This window comes from Catharus ustulatus, chromosome 2 (genome assembly GCF_009819885.2).
Source record: "Catharus ustulatus isolate bCatUst1 chromosome 2, bCatUst1.pri.v2, whole genome shotgun sequence".
In the NCBI taxonomy this organism is placed as follows: Eukaryota; Metazoa; Chordata; class Aves; order Passeriformes; family Turdidae; genus Catharus; species Catharus ustulatus.
In genome coordinates this window covers 32,735,073-32,750,653 of record NC_046222.1, presented here as the reverse complement: position 1 = coordinate 32,750,653, position 15,581 = coordinate 32,735,073, and the positions used below count along the sequence as shown (strand labels likewise).

The 15,581-nt window shown below is 44.0% G+C and overlaps 2 protein-coding genes across 5 annotated transcripts in view; one reads left to right on the top strand and one right to left on the bottom strand.

Moving 5' to 3' along the window:
- Positions 1 to 3,982: 3,982 nt before the first annotated feature.
- AAMDC (adipogenesis associated Mth938 domain containing) lies at positions 3,983 to 14,918 on the bottom strand. Of its 4 annotated transcripts, none has more exons than XM_033051667.2 (5): positions 14,890 to 14,918; positions 14,010 to 14,080; positions 10,730 to 10,880; positions 6,609 to 6,704; positions 3,983 to 5,863 (listed from the first exon to the last, which is right to left on the bottom strand). In XM_033051667.2, the coding sequence occupies exons 3-5, from the start codon at positions 10,859 to 10,861 to the stop codon at positions 5,723 to 5,725; spliced, it is 369 nt and encodes a 122-aa protein (XP_032907558.1). In that variant the 5' UTR covers positions 10,862 to 10,880; positions 14,010 to 14,080; positions 14,890 to 14,918; the 3' UTR covers positions 3,983 to 5,722. The 4 variants fall into 4 exon arrangements, with proteins under 4 accessions (XP_032907558.1, XP_032907556.1, XP_032907559.1 ...); XM_033051665.2 differs by lacking the exon at positions 14,890 to 14,918 and adding an exon at positions 14,806 to 14,863; XM_033051668.2 differs by lacking the exon at positions 14,890 to 14,918 and adding an exon at positions 14,317 to 14,356.
- Positions 14,659 to 15,581, top strand: part of RSF1 (remodeling and spacing factor 1) — a 73,569-nt gene continuing 72,646 nt past the window's right edge. The window contains exon 1 of the mRNA XM_033051662.1: positions 14,659 to 14,872. Coding sequence (XP_032907553.1) covers positions 14,674 to 14,872 — 199 coding nt within the window. The 5' untranslated portion in view covers positions 14,659 to 14,673. The remainder of the gene's footprint in view (positions 14,873 to 15,581) is intronic.

The window sequence follows — 15,581 nt, the reverse complement described above, 5'->3', positions numbered from 1 at the left end:
TGCTATTCTATTTCTTTTTTATTATGAGCGAACATGGATACCTGCACAGTCCTTGGCTAATAAGATCACTGCATGTTTTTTGTGATTTCCATTTTTTAGCACTGGTAAGTTGTAGCCCAGAGGCTCATAATCATAAAATTTTGCTGTTGTTTTAGGTATTCTTGAATTAAATTTACTTTATTAGTGCTTCTGCTCTTACAAACTCTTTTTTGGTGTTTTACCATTAGGGCACTGCTTGAGAACCTCCTGCCCATCTGAGAGCTGAGTTATCGTCCGACTTGTCTTTGGCATCCTCAGTTCAGTTCCCAGCAGACAGGGTTGATGTATCTCTCATTAGGAAGCTGTGTCTGGGCAGATATTTGAGAACTTGAGTGAGCTCATTACAGACTTTTTCCTTTTTCTTCCTCTCATTTTTTTCACTTCACCAGTATTTGGCATAGTTAGTCATCTCAGTAGTGTTTCTAATTTAGATGGTGTCCATAGGCTTCAAACCACAATGTGGTAGGCACAGCAGATACTTTCAGTATCAAAATTTTGGCATCTTTCTGTTTTTTGCTATGTACCAGATCAAATTTCTACTATTTTGATTCCCCTCATGCTGTCCTTAACCCCCTTCCCTATAACGTACCAGGCAAAGAATGAGTTCCTTCTGTATTGCCACCAAGAATTAAATACTGCAGGGCTGTGGAAAAGTTCTTCCATCTGTAATTTCAAGATGCCTAAAACAAGCTGAAAATATAGGGCTGCTGTGAACATTTCCAATCTGCTAATGAGAGCATTCTGTAGTTGGCTTCTCTTCTGTAGATTTTTCTCTGATTCCTGGTTTGGATCATCGAAGAAATCACAGTTTCTCCTTTCTTCCTTCAGTTTCACCTGTGCAAGCAGATGACTAATTCATCATCTAATCTAAACCTTCCTTCTTTCAGGCTAAAGCCCCCACTTGTCCTAACACTTTATGCCCGTGTCACAAGTCCTTTTCCAGCTCTCCTGTAGCCCCTTCAGGTACTGGAAGGAGCTCTGAGGTTTCCCCACAGCCATCTCTTCTCCAGGCTGAGCAACCCCAACTCAGCCTCTTTCCACAGCAGAGATGCTCCAGCCCTTTTGGCATTTTCATGGTCTCCTCTGGACTTATTCCACATGTAGACATTCTTGTGTTGGGGGCTCCAGAGCTGGATGGAACACTACAGGTGGGGTCTCACCAGAGCAGAATCCCCTCCCTTGGCCTGCTGCCCAGGTGCAGTCCAGAAAGGCAGCTGAGTCCTTTGGGCTGCCAGGGCACACTGAGTCACGTTGAGCTGCTCACCCACCGGCACCCCCAAGGTGTTGCCCTCTGGGCTGCTCTCAATCCATTCTCAACCCAGCCTGTAGATGTGTATGGGACTGCCCATTTCACATCATGTTCCAACATAAGGGGAATTGGAAAAGAAATTTGCATAAAAAGCAAGGGTTATTGTAGTTGTTGAAAACCAGGTGTTGACTTTTTGTTCCCATCCCCGTGTCTGAGACACGAAGGTTTTTATGCTCTCAAAAATACCAGAGTTCGTGCTCTGTGTTGTCTCAGAGGCATTCATGCCATTCACCTGCTGTGCTTTAATTCTGGATAATTGTTGGGCTTCTGCACTGCAATAGCCTATAAGATGATTGATCTCAGAATGAAAAGAAAAACAAAGGGCTCTAGTCATGTACAAAGATAATTTGCCTCTTTCATCTCTGTTGAAGGAGGAACAGAGGACTTCAGATGACAGTCACCCAAGTATGGGGAATTTCTGTTCTCTCAGATGGTTCCAAGTGTAGGAATAATGTGCCAATACAGCTGCAGCCACAGGGAGATTGAGCAACTAATTTGCTAAGAACCAACGATGTTCAAACACCTCTCACCTCTGCATCCTACCTCCTAGTTGGATGGAAACAATAGGGAAAAGAATCTGGCCGAGCAAGGAGAATGCTGACCTCATGTGAAAGAGGGGTAGCTCAGTGATTTGAAAATGTGCTGTCCTATTTACCATTAACTTCCTGGATTTAATTTACATAAGGCATCCGTGTATGTGGGAAACCCAGCTTTGAATGCTTTTAGTGGGAAATTCATATCCATATTGCTGAAGTCCAGTGAAATTCATTAGGCAAATTTGGAAGTAAATAATTCAATTACTGAGTCAAGAGCTTATAAAACAATGCGTAAGTATATTGGAAACAAAGTTGAAGCTTATGAGACATTAACTCAGACCTGGTGTGGCTTTCACCTTATTTTAAAAAAGGACAAAAAAAGTGCAAAGGGGCAGGGACACTCACTTTGAAATGTACAAAGCAAGTCCTTGGGAAGATAAAAAAACAGGACATGCATTTAAATCAGGACTGCATGACATCACTGGAAAAGACTTCTAAGACCATGGAGTCCAACCACAAACCCAGCACTACCACACCCACACTAAGCCATGGCCCCAGGTGCCACATCCACACGTCTTTTGAACACTGCCAGGGATGATGACTCCACCACTTCCCTGGGTAGCCTGTTCCAAAGCCTGGCAACACTTTTGAGAAAGAGATTTTTTCCTAATAGCCAATCTAAACCTCCTCTAGTGCAACTGGAGGCTGTTTCCTCTTGTCCTGTCACTTGTTACTGACACCTCACTGGCTACACTCTCCAGCAGTTGTAGAGAGCGATAAGGTCCCTCATGAACCTCTTTTTCTTCAGGCAAAACAACCCCAGCTCCCTCGGGCTGCTCCTCATCAGACTTGCACTCGCCACCATTCTGTACCGGTCATCATCTTGGGTTCAAGCTCACAGAGATGGATTTTCCTTTGGAATCCTATCTTGCTTGGCTAAGTTAAAATAATTTTTTTTTTCATCTTATTTTACTGGCATCTTCCATTTTATTCTTAGTAACAGGCACTGGGAATGCAGAAAAGGCTGTCTTTTTAATTTACAGTTTGCTAATGCGGTATCAGTGATACTTCAAAATATGAAGTTTTAAGGTTTATGGATGCCAGGCTTTGCACAAATGCTGCCCAATGTCCCTTAAAAATGCTGGTCATGTTGCATTTGGTGTCTGTGAGCCTTTTATGGCCTGTTTCTCCCGGCTGCCAGCTCACACATGCTGCTTCACAAAGATAAAGGCTGGGGACTGACCCACTCGGCGGCAGAGCAGCTGGGGTGGAATCTTCCTGGCTCCCAGCCCAGCCGCAGCTCGGCTTTAATTTCAGCGTCAGGGTGGGAGTTCACTGCCTACTGGGAGATCGTTTTCCTGGTGGGAGGCAGAGCAGTGGTGTATGTGAGAAACCCTGCCTTATAAAAGTGCATTCCCATGATTTGGGCTATGAGCCCGTAATTTTAACAAATTATTTATGGCTCTAGCTGAAAGCAGCAATTTAACAAAGATACCAGTTTGAGCTCTGCTGGAATTTTTTGATGAATCAATCCCAGCTGCTTCCACCATCTAGCAAAGCAATTTCAGGCACCAAGAAGGAAATCAGGTTTTCAGTGACTGGAGCAGCCCAAGTGGAACAGATGCTGTTGTGGGAACTGACAGTGCTGACTCAGGAAGCTGTGATGAGAGCAGCAAAAGAAGACATGGATGGAAAAGACTTGCAGCAGATTATCTCCTTGTTGACACCAAAATTTTGTACTGGTGATGGTGAAACTTAGCAGTTTACCTTTAAAAAAAGAAATCAATTTCTTTGCACACTGCAGCTCCCTGTTTTGGAAGTGGAATCTTCTGCATCCTACCAGTTGCCAAATGAAGGGAAGAATTAAGAGACTGCAGCACAAAGCTGTGTAGGGTACACCTCAGTCCTTGCAGAGCAAAACGGGCTCTGCTCCCCAACAGATCATGCGGCGGCAGCAGCAGCGTGAGAAGCCCACAGTAATTGCCTCAATGCAGGACCTGAGCTAGGCAGTTTTGGGGAATGTGGCATCACCATTAATGTGCCCCATTTAACATGAACGTATGTTATGAAAAAAAAAAAACAAACAACCAAACAGACCTGGAGGAGAAAGATAAAGTGTTTGCTCAACTTTTCCTAACAGTGTAATGTGCATGGTTCCATTTTTTTAAGTACTGCAGTGTCCTCTCAGCCAAAGCATTACAAAGTCTTTTCCCATTTGAGACTGCCTTCAGGCCCGGAAGCTCATAAAATGACACAAATACATGACCATGACCAAGAGAGTCAAACCACCTTCACTTTAGATAACATTTAGTGCAAGAAGTCTCCTCACTCAGCGGGCTGGTAGGAACTTGTTCTGCTGGCATTCCCTTGGATGACCACAGTCTTCTGGGTCAGTAGTTCACCATCTCCTTCACACCAGGCAAGTTATGCAGAAAAATGTCACAGCAGCTACAATGAGCATTATACCAGCTGCTGCATCAGACAACACAGATGCAGCTGGAAAGGCAGTTCCTGCTGGGTTATTTTGCCTCAAATGTAGCTACTCTAACAGAAAACATTGCTGTAATTAGGAGACTGAAAGATAAAACTTTCAAGTACTCACTTTCTCTTTGCTTTTACACCACTTAGGATTTTATCAGATAAAAGGTTCTAAATGATTACTAGAGCAAATAGCAGTAAAAGAACATACTATTTTGTATGCCTTCGAAAAGTTACTGTGCTCTGTTGTCAATCTAAGCCTCTCTACTACTGCTTGAATAGCTCCAAGTGCCTCAGGGCTTTTACAGCTTCATCTTGGTACTTTCATTAATACACACAGAATTAATATGCACAAAACAAGAAATGGTGAGCCTGGTGGGAAAAAAAACCTACGGCAGGTACCTTGTAACTGGCAATATTGATAGAAGCCCACCAAGAACAGCAACCAAGAGAATTGTTTAAATCTTCAGTGTAATAATGTTTGTTGGCACAACACTTAAATCATCAGATAATGATGACCAGTAACAATTCTCATATGCATCCCCAGCTTGCCAGCAGTGCCTTGCTAGCAGCAATTCAGACTGATTTAGTAAAGATCCATGTTTTATGCTGCAAACTCTAGTTTTGTAACACACCTTTCTGATTATTTTAAGCATGCAGGAACTTCTGAATAGATATGTATTAGACAATCCTCACAACTGGCAATTAATAAGAAAATTCTTTAAGCCACAGGTTTTATGCTTATACCCTGTCGACATTTTTCCCCTTCTTCAGGCTCAATAAAAATTTAAAAGCGCTCTGTTATGTGATGTTCATAAATTGGCAAATACCCTGATAGGTCACCTGCAGAAGGTAAAGTTGTATGTCCTGGGTTTTGCTTTTAAATTTATTTTTATCATATTTATCCAGTGGTGGTAAAGGGCTTCTTTACCACCTCCTCATATCTACTATTTGATTGTGCTCATCAGCTGTTTAATGGCTGCACTCCAGTAGCCAGTAATGTAATTTTGGGCCTTTTTCTAATAAAAGTATTCTAAACACAGTCTTCTGATTTAGTCAACAGGCTGTGAAGAAAAGTTAAGTAACAAGACTATGGACAGCCTTCAGAAGAAAATTAGGTCGATCTCAACAATATATGGAAATGATTCTGTAATTAAACAATTTAATTACATTAATAGCCCCATCTTTTGTGAGCCCTCAATTTGTTTAAATCCTGAACTAATAAACTGTCTTTGCATTTTAGATTGTCGATGCACAAATGCCCTGGCACGTAAGTTCACCCTCAGCAGTGTGCAATTAGATAGAGCAGAGGTGTGCCCGTGATTTGGCTGCGGGCCTGGAAGGCGGAATGAGCTGTGCTTCAGCAGGTGGAGTGGAAGACGCCGCCCACTTTGACACCCTGAGCAGCCAGGGCATTGTACTCCGCCACCGCCTTCTCCGTTTGCAGCACCAGCACGTCGATCCCGTTCTTCTTCAGATAGTCCACAGTGGATGCTGGAACCTTGGAAGGGAAAAGGAAATCACTAAAGCAAGATTCTTCCCCCCTAAACTATAAGACTTGTAGATAACCAGGTACTGATGCCATTTGTTAAACACGGCTTAAGTAACTGCCAGTAGCCAAAACGATAATGCTGAGATAGTTCTAAGACTGATTTATATTTTTTTCTCTTCAATAAAGCTACTTTTATACTCACACCTCCCCTATCTCCTTAGCACACTTTAAAATGCAGTGCTCTCTTGCAAAGATAAATACAATTGGAACTAAAAGAATTTAATCTAAAGAAGGTGTTATTCATCCCACCAGAAAGATAGACTTGCTTCTATCAAGTAAAGCTCAGCACTTCTGACCTGAGCTTTCTGTAGCTAGTTTATCTGCTGAAATGACACACCCTGGATACAATTGTGACAAGAATTCCTAATTACCAAAGTATTTACAGCAGGCTAGAGAGCCAGTTATAAGCTATTGCAAGAGGAGGGGACTAATGACATTCTGAAAAATTCTCCTTCTTTCAGTTGCTCCTGTATCAGAACATAAACCTGTTTACTGTCTGACATTGACACTAACACAGAAGAGCTCAAATGATGTTTCTTTCAGGACCTGAGGGACCCCTGACAGGAGCTCATTCACACTGATCCTCAATTTTTTCCCTTTCAGTGAAGCATCATCGATTTATTTTTTTCCTCCTAATCAGAGGGAGAGGAAAACAAACAGTTCTCTTTATGCTTGTCACAGAAGAAAAACCTACCTGCAACGCCTCACTCATGCCACGACCAATCACCACAGTTTTAACACCCTTCTTGATGACTTCTTCAAGGTCAGCTGGCTGCACTCCTGGAGAATGCTAAGTGTGAGGGAAGGAAAATAAGTCTATGTACTGACAGCATCAGCCAGGAAAGCTGTGTCTGTGTGTCCTGAACACAGAGCAGCGGGGTAAATTAGCAGAACCAAAATGTAACGCAACCCTCTTCTGTGCATACACACAGTAGGTAACATTAGAAACTGAAAAAGGTGTTTAATATGCAGATGAAGGATGATAATTAATTGATTGATGGCAATATTATCATTCCTTATTAAACAGTCAACACCAAAAAGATGCATTACACATTTCTAAAACATTTATGTCCAACTTCTGGTATTTTCTAAATATTAATATTTAAAGTGAAATCAATAAATTGCAACAACACTGCTGTTTGATTTCAAATTAACAAAGTCTACTTGTAAGATTTTTGCAAGCCAAAGTTTACTCACTTTAAATACTAAAATAAATAAAATAACTCTTCAGATAATTGAAATGATTAAATAATTTTCTTGTTTACTCTGCAAATCTCACCAAATTTATTGGATAGCTTCATTTCAGTTAACAGCTTCCATTTCTGCACTATTCTTTATTTTGAGAAAAGAATATTTAAAACCAGACTCCTCAAAGAAAGAAAGAAATTTCACAGTACATTAAGAAAGGTATTAAAAAGTACACCCATTTACTGCTATTATGCTTTAAACATGAATATATAAACACACCTATAATGTTAATATAAAACATTGTTACACTAATTCTCCTGGATTCAGTTTCTGTGTATCTCCATGTTGTCAAAAGTAAGATACTGGGCATCCTGTGGCTATAATTGAGCCCCTCTTTGGTGTGCATTTTTATTTTTAAAGCATAAATATTACTTGTCATTCCCCTCCCTCCCCTTTTTTTTAAAAAATAAAATTCTGAAGTTCTGAAGTTTTCTAGAGATAAGAGTTTCTCACTTGAAGTAGGTAATGCCATGGTGGACTCCTGGAGAATGGAGCAAGTAAGATTTTTCAAGCTGAAACAAACACATGAGCTCCTAAAGTTGCAGGCGAAAAAAGCCTTCCATAGTAGAGTGCCACTTCCAATGAGTGAATTAAACTTATTACACAAGAAAGTCTTTAGCATGGCTGATGTCTGAAATTTCAGTGACAGGGATTATTCACCTTTATGATTCTCTGAGTTCACAGAATCATAGAACACCCCAGGTTGGAAGGGATCCATCAGAATCATTCACAGGACTATCTTAAGCTAAACCATGACTTAAGAGCATCATCCAGATGCTCCTGGAACTCTGACAAGCTTGTGCTCTGACCACTTCCCTGGAGAGCCTGTTCCAGAGCCCAAGCACCCTCTGGGTGAGAAGCCTTTTCCTAACACTCCATCTGAATGTCCCCTTGCAGCTGACTGCAATTTCCGTGGGTCCTCCTGCTGGTCACCAGAGAGGAGATCAGCACCGTCCGGGCACTGCCCCACCTCTGAAAGTGTAGTCTGTGATGAGGTCACCCCTCAGCCTCCTCCAGGATGAACAGGCCAAATGACCTCAGCTGCTCCTCATAAGCCTTGCCCTCAAGGCCTTCCAGCATCTTCATCACCCTCCTTGGAACACGCAGTCTAACAATCTGATGTCCTCCTTATGCTGAGGTGCCGAAAACTGCAGACAGAACTCGAGATGGGGCTGCTCCAGTACAGAGCAGAGTGGGACAAGCACCTCCCTTGGCTGTGCTGTGCTTGACACACTCCAGGACATGTCTGGCCCTTTGGGCTGCCAGGACCAAAGGCTGTGTTCCCCTTAGTCCATTTACATTCCATATCCACACCTGGAATGCAGAAGACACTTGACTAGGCAGAGCTTTCTCAGACCAAATCACTCCAAGTACTTGTTTATGACAGAATAGGCAATGCTTTTCCTTTGGGGTTTTTTAAGTAGACTCAAAATGAGGACAACAAGAATTGGTATGTTTTACTGCAATTACAATAATTAGAATTCTGGGGAAGGTTTGTTGTCACATGAGAAGCACTCCTGAGACATTAAAGCCAAGGAACAAAAGGATTTTCTTTGGTTACACAAGATGCTTTGATGCTAGTAAGAAACTAGTGTTACTAAAGGAAACATGTAACATGATGAAATTACTGTATCATTGTTGATTTGGTAGCAGATTTTCTTGCCTGTTCTGTTCTCTGGCCTTCATTTCAGCAATATCTACTTTTCTTCTGCCATTAGCAGATGGCACTGAAATGGAGCCAGCCAGGGAGAGAGGGTGCCATTCATCCCCAAGGGTTAAGGCCACAAAAACTGTTAGTGCTCCGTTACAGAACCTTGCAGGGCCAGTTATACAATTTTCCTGATGAAAGAATGCTCCACCAGACAGCAGTGTGACAGCAGAGGAGGAAAGAAAGCAATTTATTTTCAGTTAGAGTGTAGGACACGACCAGCACTGGTTGTTTTCCACACTTCAGTTCCAGCTACCTCCAGGAAAAACCTGCTCAAGGAAAGTAGGCAAACTGTAGCCCGTCATTTAAAAAATGGGCAGAAAATGCAGCTGTTGAATCTTACTGTTTCCAGTGCTGGCAAAATTAAATTTTTGAGAGTTCTTCTCAACATTGGGGATACAGTCTAGAAAAAGCCTAGTTCTATTATTAATATTTGCTGTTTGCTATCTATTTTAAAAGAAAATCACCTCACTCCTCAGCTGCAAGGATAGAACTGACCTAAAGCAGGAGTTTTACAAGTGACTAAGGCTTTTCTATCGATGTGTATTTTTTACTTCCTGATTAAATAAAAAGGATGCCAGAAAACCTGCCTCTCCAGAGAACTCAACTATTCTTTTTCTCCTCCAATTTAAATTTAACATTGACTTGTTTTTCAAGTCCTCTAAAGACTTATGGATTTAAATGTTTTACTTGTGACAAGAAGATATTTCCTGTTAGAAACTTTCAAAAGAAAGCACTGTAATAAGTGTCTATAATTTGAAACCAAAGATTTCTAGTGGTTGGAATAAATATAAAAATGTGACTGAACTGGGAACTAGTTGGGAACTTTTCAGCTATCATTACCTGTTCTGCTTCTTCAGCCATGTGCATATAAAGCACAAAAATGATACTGTCAAACAAGCAGGCAGCAACTCTCACCACAAAACCCAGTCCTTTGAACAGCCAGTGAAAACTTCTTTTTTTATAACCAGGCCATAAATGAAATACATTTTAAAAGGTTATGTACACAGCTACCTTTTTCTCTGCAAGGTGCAGATATCTTTGCATGACAGCAGCAGCCATCTCTTGGTGTTATGTATTTCAACATAAACCGAACTCTGACAGGTTAAAAAAGTTTTATTCTCCTAAAGATCACTAATGAAGTTGCAAACTCAAATGCTCTGCATTTCAGTTGTGTCAAAATGAATCCAAGAGAGCTGTATTCTCTGCATAGATGCATCTGCAGGTGCTCAGCCAGGTCAGTATATTGTTATTTTGTGCTTTAACTTTTACTTTGAAAGTGTGGAGCTTTTTTTCCCCTAGCCAATTATCTATCCCAGTACAAGACCTAGGGTAGGGAGAATTATCAACATCAAGTTCCTAACACAATATACACTATACTGCTTCTTGATCTAAACCATCAATAGGGTTCCCTGTACTTTCATCCAATTCTAACTGTATTTACAGATAAAACTTTAAAATTACAAAGGCAAGCATTTAGTATATGGCTACCAAGTGAAGTCACTGTGTGATTAGCCAGACTGTGAGCTTTTCACAGAGGAAATATTGCATAAGACACTGTATCAGCATATTTACCCTCTGAAATATGTATGAGGGACCCCAAGGAAAAGAATATAAACTAAACCACATGCAATATTGTCTTCCAAACATGCAAGGTCAGTTACTGTCTGTTTTTTTTTACTTTTCATAATTTCATTTCTATTTCACTCAAGACAACTTTTGTTAAGTCAGTCTGAAGAGAGGTTGTTACTGGCATCTTATGGCAATTGCACTCTTAAGCAGATGACATTGCTTAACACTGTTCTCTGGACCATTCTCAGAGTCCTGTTTTAATGCAGGGTAGTAAACAGCAAACTTACATTAGTCCCAGTTTCTCGCCAATCCCAAGTCCGGCTTCCTCCTGGCCATACTTTGCAGTCCTTATATGTTGTAGAGCAGCCTTTCACCTTCATCTGACCCCAAGAAAGGGAAGTAATTTCAGGGGAAGACATCACAAAGTTGAACTGAAGTCTGGAAAAGGGATATTTAATACTTAACATCAGGATAACATATGCAGCACGTTAACAAAAATGGAAAATTTTGTCCTCGCCCCAAGGAGCTAGGAAGGAAATGCTATTCCAGACTTTATCCACGTGGTTTTGTGACAACAGACTTGAACTGAGGATCAGCAGATCTGTTGAATTACCAGTCCTCTTGGGGATTTTGTGCAGGATTTTGGGCAAATCATTTTACGTGCTAAATCTGTTCAAGTATTGGATGTTCAACTTTTAAAACTACCAACTGGGATCAGGTCCCAGAATATCCTCTCACATCTGCATTTTAATCTTCTCCCTAAAATGAACAATGAGGATGATAATAATTTCCTAAAATATCAGAAATCTGCACTATTTCTTTGGCCACTTTCTTCTTTTACCATTAAAGTGTTAAGTGAGGTTAAAAGACAAACAAACCCAACAGTAAAGCCACGAAGCAATGTCACTGTTATAGAAAACAAGACTTTCAGGGATGTAAAGGGGTTGAGTCTTTTCCCAGACACTGCTGATAGAGACCAATCTCCCAGGATAATTATACATCTAAATAAAAACTTCTCTAATTGTTTTACCTCCATCTTCATTGTTTCAATTTGAATCCATTATTTCTAATCCTTTCTGGTGGGGACAAGCAGACAGCTTAGTCTTTCTCTTTTTCACTTTTTTTCTTGTTTGTTTGTTTTCTTGAGGATTTCACTCAGTAATTTTCTTTTATTTCATTTAGATTAAATCAGCATCCCTTCAGTCATGTTTTCTAAGTCTCTGTTTATTTTCTTCCTTTTTCCTATGGTAGCCAACCACTGGTACACATCTTCCTTTGATGTCTGTTTCCTAGAACTCGACAGAGCCTTATCAGTGCTGCTGTAGCCCAACTGCTTTCTGGTGTGTGCCGCAGTGATGTTGGGATCTGTTTTCCCCAATCACTGCTGGGCACCAGCAGGGCAGGCACTCTGCCTCACAAGGCACCGTGTCAGCTCCCTGCAGAAGCTTTCGCCTCCTCACAGTCCTTCAGGTACTGCAGTCTGACTGGTGATCCTGGCAGTGAATGGAAAGAGAGGAATCACAGGGTGATGATACCCTGGAAATGCTTTGGACTAACATGGCAGTCCACTGACACGTCTCCAGGGGCAGAGTCACCTTCCTGCCCTTCCAATTCACATGGTCTGAAATAAACATTTTGAAGAAAACTGGATGTTTCTCCAGTAACAAGAGGTCCACATCTGCCTAATCCAGAAAATCTCTGTGGCAAATCCTTCCAGATACACAGATTCTCATCCTTTATTTTTTAATTGTTTACATTCACTAGGAATTGAATAGCTTAAATTCATTATAAGAACCCTGGCAGCACAGATCAAAGGCACTGCCCTTTCAAAAGATAAATCTTTGGATGACCACGCCTCCAGTCCTCCTGGAAGCCTCCCTTCCTGTCTTGCACGTGCTACAGAAGATGCAGCACTGCCAGGCAGGACGTGCTTTCCTTGGATTGCCAGAAGCAGATCTCAGTATCCCGGCTAAAACATTGCATGAAGGAAAAAAATGCATTAATTTGGATTCAGCACAGGACTGAGTTCACCAGAAGTGCTTCTCACATGGGGTAGTGGGGCAATTCCTTTCCTTCCCACTCCTGCGTGAAGTTAGTGGCACATGTGCCCTGTCAAACAGGAAGCGAGGCAAGCAGCTGGAGGGGACTAAAACTTGCTTGGATTCATATATTCTAGATTCTCTCATCACACATCCACAATGCAATGGATTCAAACAAAAATTTTTAAGATTATTTTTCTAAAAGTCTGCCCGAAGGGAGATTCTAGATGAAGAAATAAACAGCAGTAGTTCCAATAGAATGAAATCAAATAGTAAAGGCTAAATAAAGCACCCAGAACCTGGCTCTGAAGAATGAAAATAATTTTTGCCTATGCTACTTTTCAGATGAAATAGTAGAATTAGACCTGGAGGTTAGACAGAGGTGAATGAACAATAAAATGATCGGGAATATCACCTTCCCCAATCCAAAAGGTATCACAAGGCTGGAAGTGTGCAATCAAACAAGCACAAACTGCAAATGGAAGAGCAAGGTGTTCCGTATACTGTTTTGCAAGCAACATAAAAATAAATAAATAGCAAAAATGAAGAAACAAAAATTACAAGACACAAATAAAATTTATCATCTAAAGCTGTTTCCCATAATACTGCCAGAGATTATCAGTAAGGTCAGGCCACTTGAATAAATATGAATATATTAGAGTAAGAACGGACTCATTGACAGAAACTTCAGGCATCCTTTCATGTAGAGCATGGCCAATCACTGAGGAGCAGGAAAACAGTTCTCAAACACATTCTTTTTTAAATTATTCACTGTGAGAGATGTAAAGTATCAAAATATACACTGACACTTAAGATTAAGAGACCTTGAATTAAATGACTTGCAAAATAGCAATTTCTGCAAACTGCTGTAGTCCAAGCACAAAGAAATGAGGAGCAGAAATGGCTCAGGACTCTACAAGCAAAGCCATGAGAGTTTAAAAACATCAGAAATAAAGGAAGCAGAATTTAAAAGGAGTCAAAATGCACATTTATGCCAGGAGACTATACTGAAAGAGAGAAATGAAGTGGTGGATAAGGCTGGCAGAAGACAAAAGTAGCTGAGAAGGAAGCGGAAGAAAGCTGAGATTGAATTGCAGTTGGCCAAGCAGGTGGACTTTAAGACTGCCAGCACACCTTTCTTCTGTGGAGGTAACCAGCAACAAATGGAATAAAAGAGGTGAACTAGAGCAGTGCACCAGATAATGTTTTATTGAGATGCTGTAGAAGAAAAGGACATCTTGTAAAATCCAAGGGGCAACCTAAGACTGAAGAGGATACAAGTAGTAAATCAGTGTACGTGAAGTTTTGGGAAGAATAAATTTCTGTAAGGTGTCAGGACGCAGCGCGGTTCTCCAGCGCTGCCTGGGAGCAGGGTCAGGAGGCAGGCGACTTCCCATTCCAGGGGATCCAGCAGCCAGAGGAAGGTCAGGATTAAAAACTGACAGCAGCAAGGCAAATAGAAGAGACGGGAGGAGTTTAGGGAGTAAGGAGGGGGAAGGTGTCAAGTTCACGGAAGAGGAAAACATACTTTGGGAATTCGGCAATTCCACTTCGCGGGGCAGCCTTGTAACGGCAGTTAACCGGGGAGGTCACGGGGATCTGGAGGGTAAGAGAAGAGGGGGAACAGCACTTTGTGACTACAGCGGAGGGAAGCGAGGAGACAAGGGCAGAGAACCCCGAGAAGCACCGCGGGGGGTGGAGGGAGGGAGTTGGGAAGGGAAGGTGCAGTTCAGAACCCCCCAAACACGGCCAGGAGTGACGGGGCACAGGGACCGGGACCGCCGCCCCCCCGCCCGCTCCCTTCACGCCGAGGGTCCGTCACGCGCCCCACTCACCGCCCCGCGCGCGCGACCCCACGGCCCCGCCAGGCCCCGCCTCCGCCCGGCGCCGCGGGGGGGCGGGGCCTACGCGATGCCACCCTCTCATTGGACAGCGCTCCCTGCCGACCCCGCCCTCCTCCCGTTCCTATTGGTCGGTCCGTCGGTCGATCCCCGCCCCTGCCCCGCCTTGTTTTCATTCCCCCTCGCCGCGCGCGGCGGAGGGGAGCCGGCTCGCGCCGCTCTGGCCGCCGCCCCCTGCCCTCCCCTGCCTTCCTCGTACCCCCGGTGCATTGTGGGATAGTGGCGGCCCGGCCCGGCAGCGCCCCCTCCTCCCTCCCCCTCCCCAGCTCCTTCTCCATCCCCAGGTCCAAGATGGCGGCGGCGGCGGCTCCTCCGGCCCCATCCCCGCCGCCCCCTGCCCCGGCGGGCCCGCGTTGCCCGGGCTCCTGGCCCAACTTCGCCGTTGTCTGCTCCTTCCTCGAGCGCTACGGGGCCCTGCTGGACCTGCCCGAGCTGCCCTTCCCCGAGCTGGAGCGCGTCCTACAGCCGCCGCAGGAGCCCGGAGACCAGGGTGAGCGACTCCGATACCTCTCCCGCCCGCCCGCTGCGGGGCGGCCTGCTGAGGGGGCCCTGGGGGCGGAGGGGGGGCCGGGGCTGTCCCCCCCCGCCTCCTCCCGGCCCCGGGGGTGGAGCGCGCCGAGGGAGAGGAGGGGCCTGGGATTCCCGGGGGGAGAGGAGCTCTCTCTTCCTGCTTTTTTTTGGGGGGGAGCAGCTATTTGTGTGTGTATTTTGGGGGGAGAGCTGCCTGCCCCCGCGGCGGGCACGGGAAGGAGCTGGGGGACTTCCTCCTCTCCTCTTCTCCCTCTCAGTGCCGCCTGTGACCCCCCCCTCCGTCCCTCCCTTCCCCCCCCCCTCCCCGTTTCCCTGGGTTCGTTCCCGAGCTCTGTGCGGGTGGGACTCCTGCAGAAAACAGGGATAAGACGAAATAACTATTTTCGTTCAGCTTGGCGCTGGTAGCCGGTCTCTTTTCCACCTCTCCCTTCCCCACAGCTTGGGGGGCGCTTCACAGCCTCCTCCCCTCCTCCCCCACCCCGTATCTGTGTCCATTTTTATCTCTCCCTCGAAACAAGAAGGGGACACACGCACACACGTATACAAACACACGGGAATGTCCCGATCCCCAGTGACCCACTCCCTCCTTCAGCTCGGTGTATCTGTGATGAGGAATGGGGGTCTCGGAGAAGCCCTGAGCCCCCCCTCACGGCTGCTGTTCTGGGCCG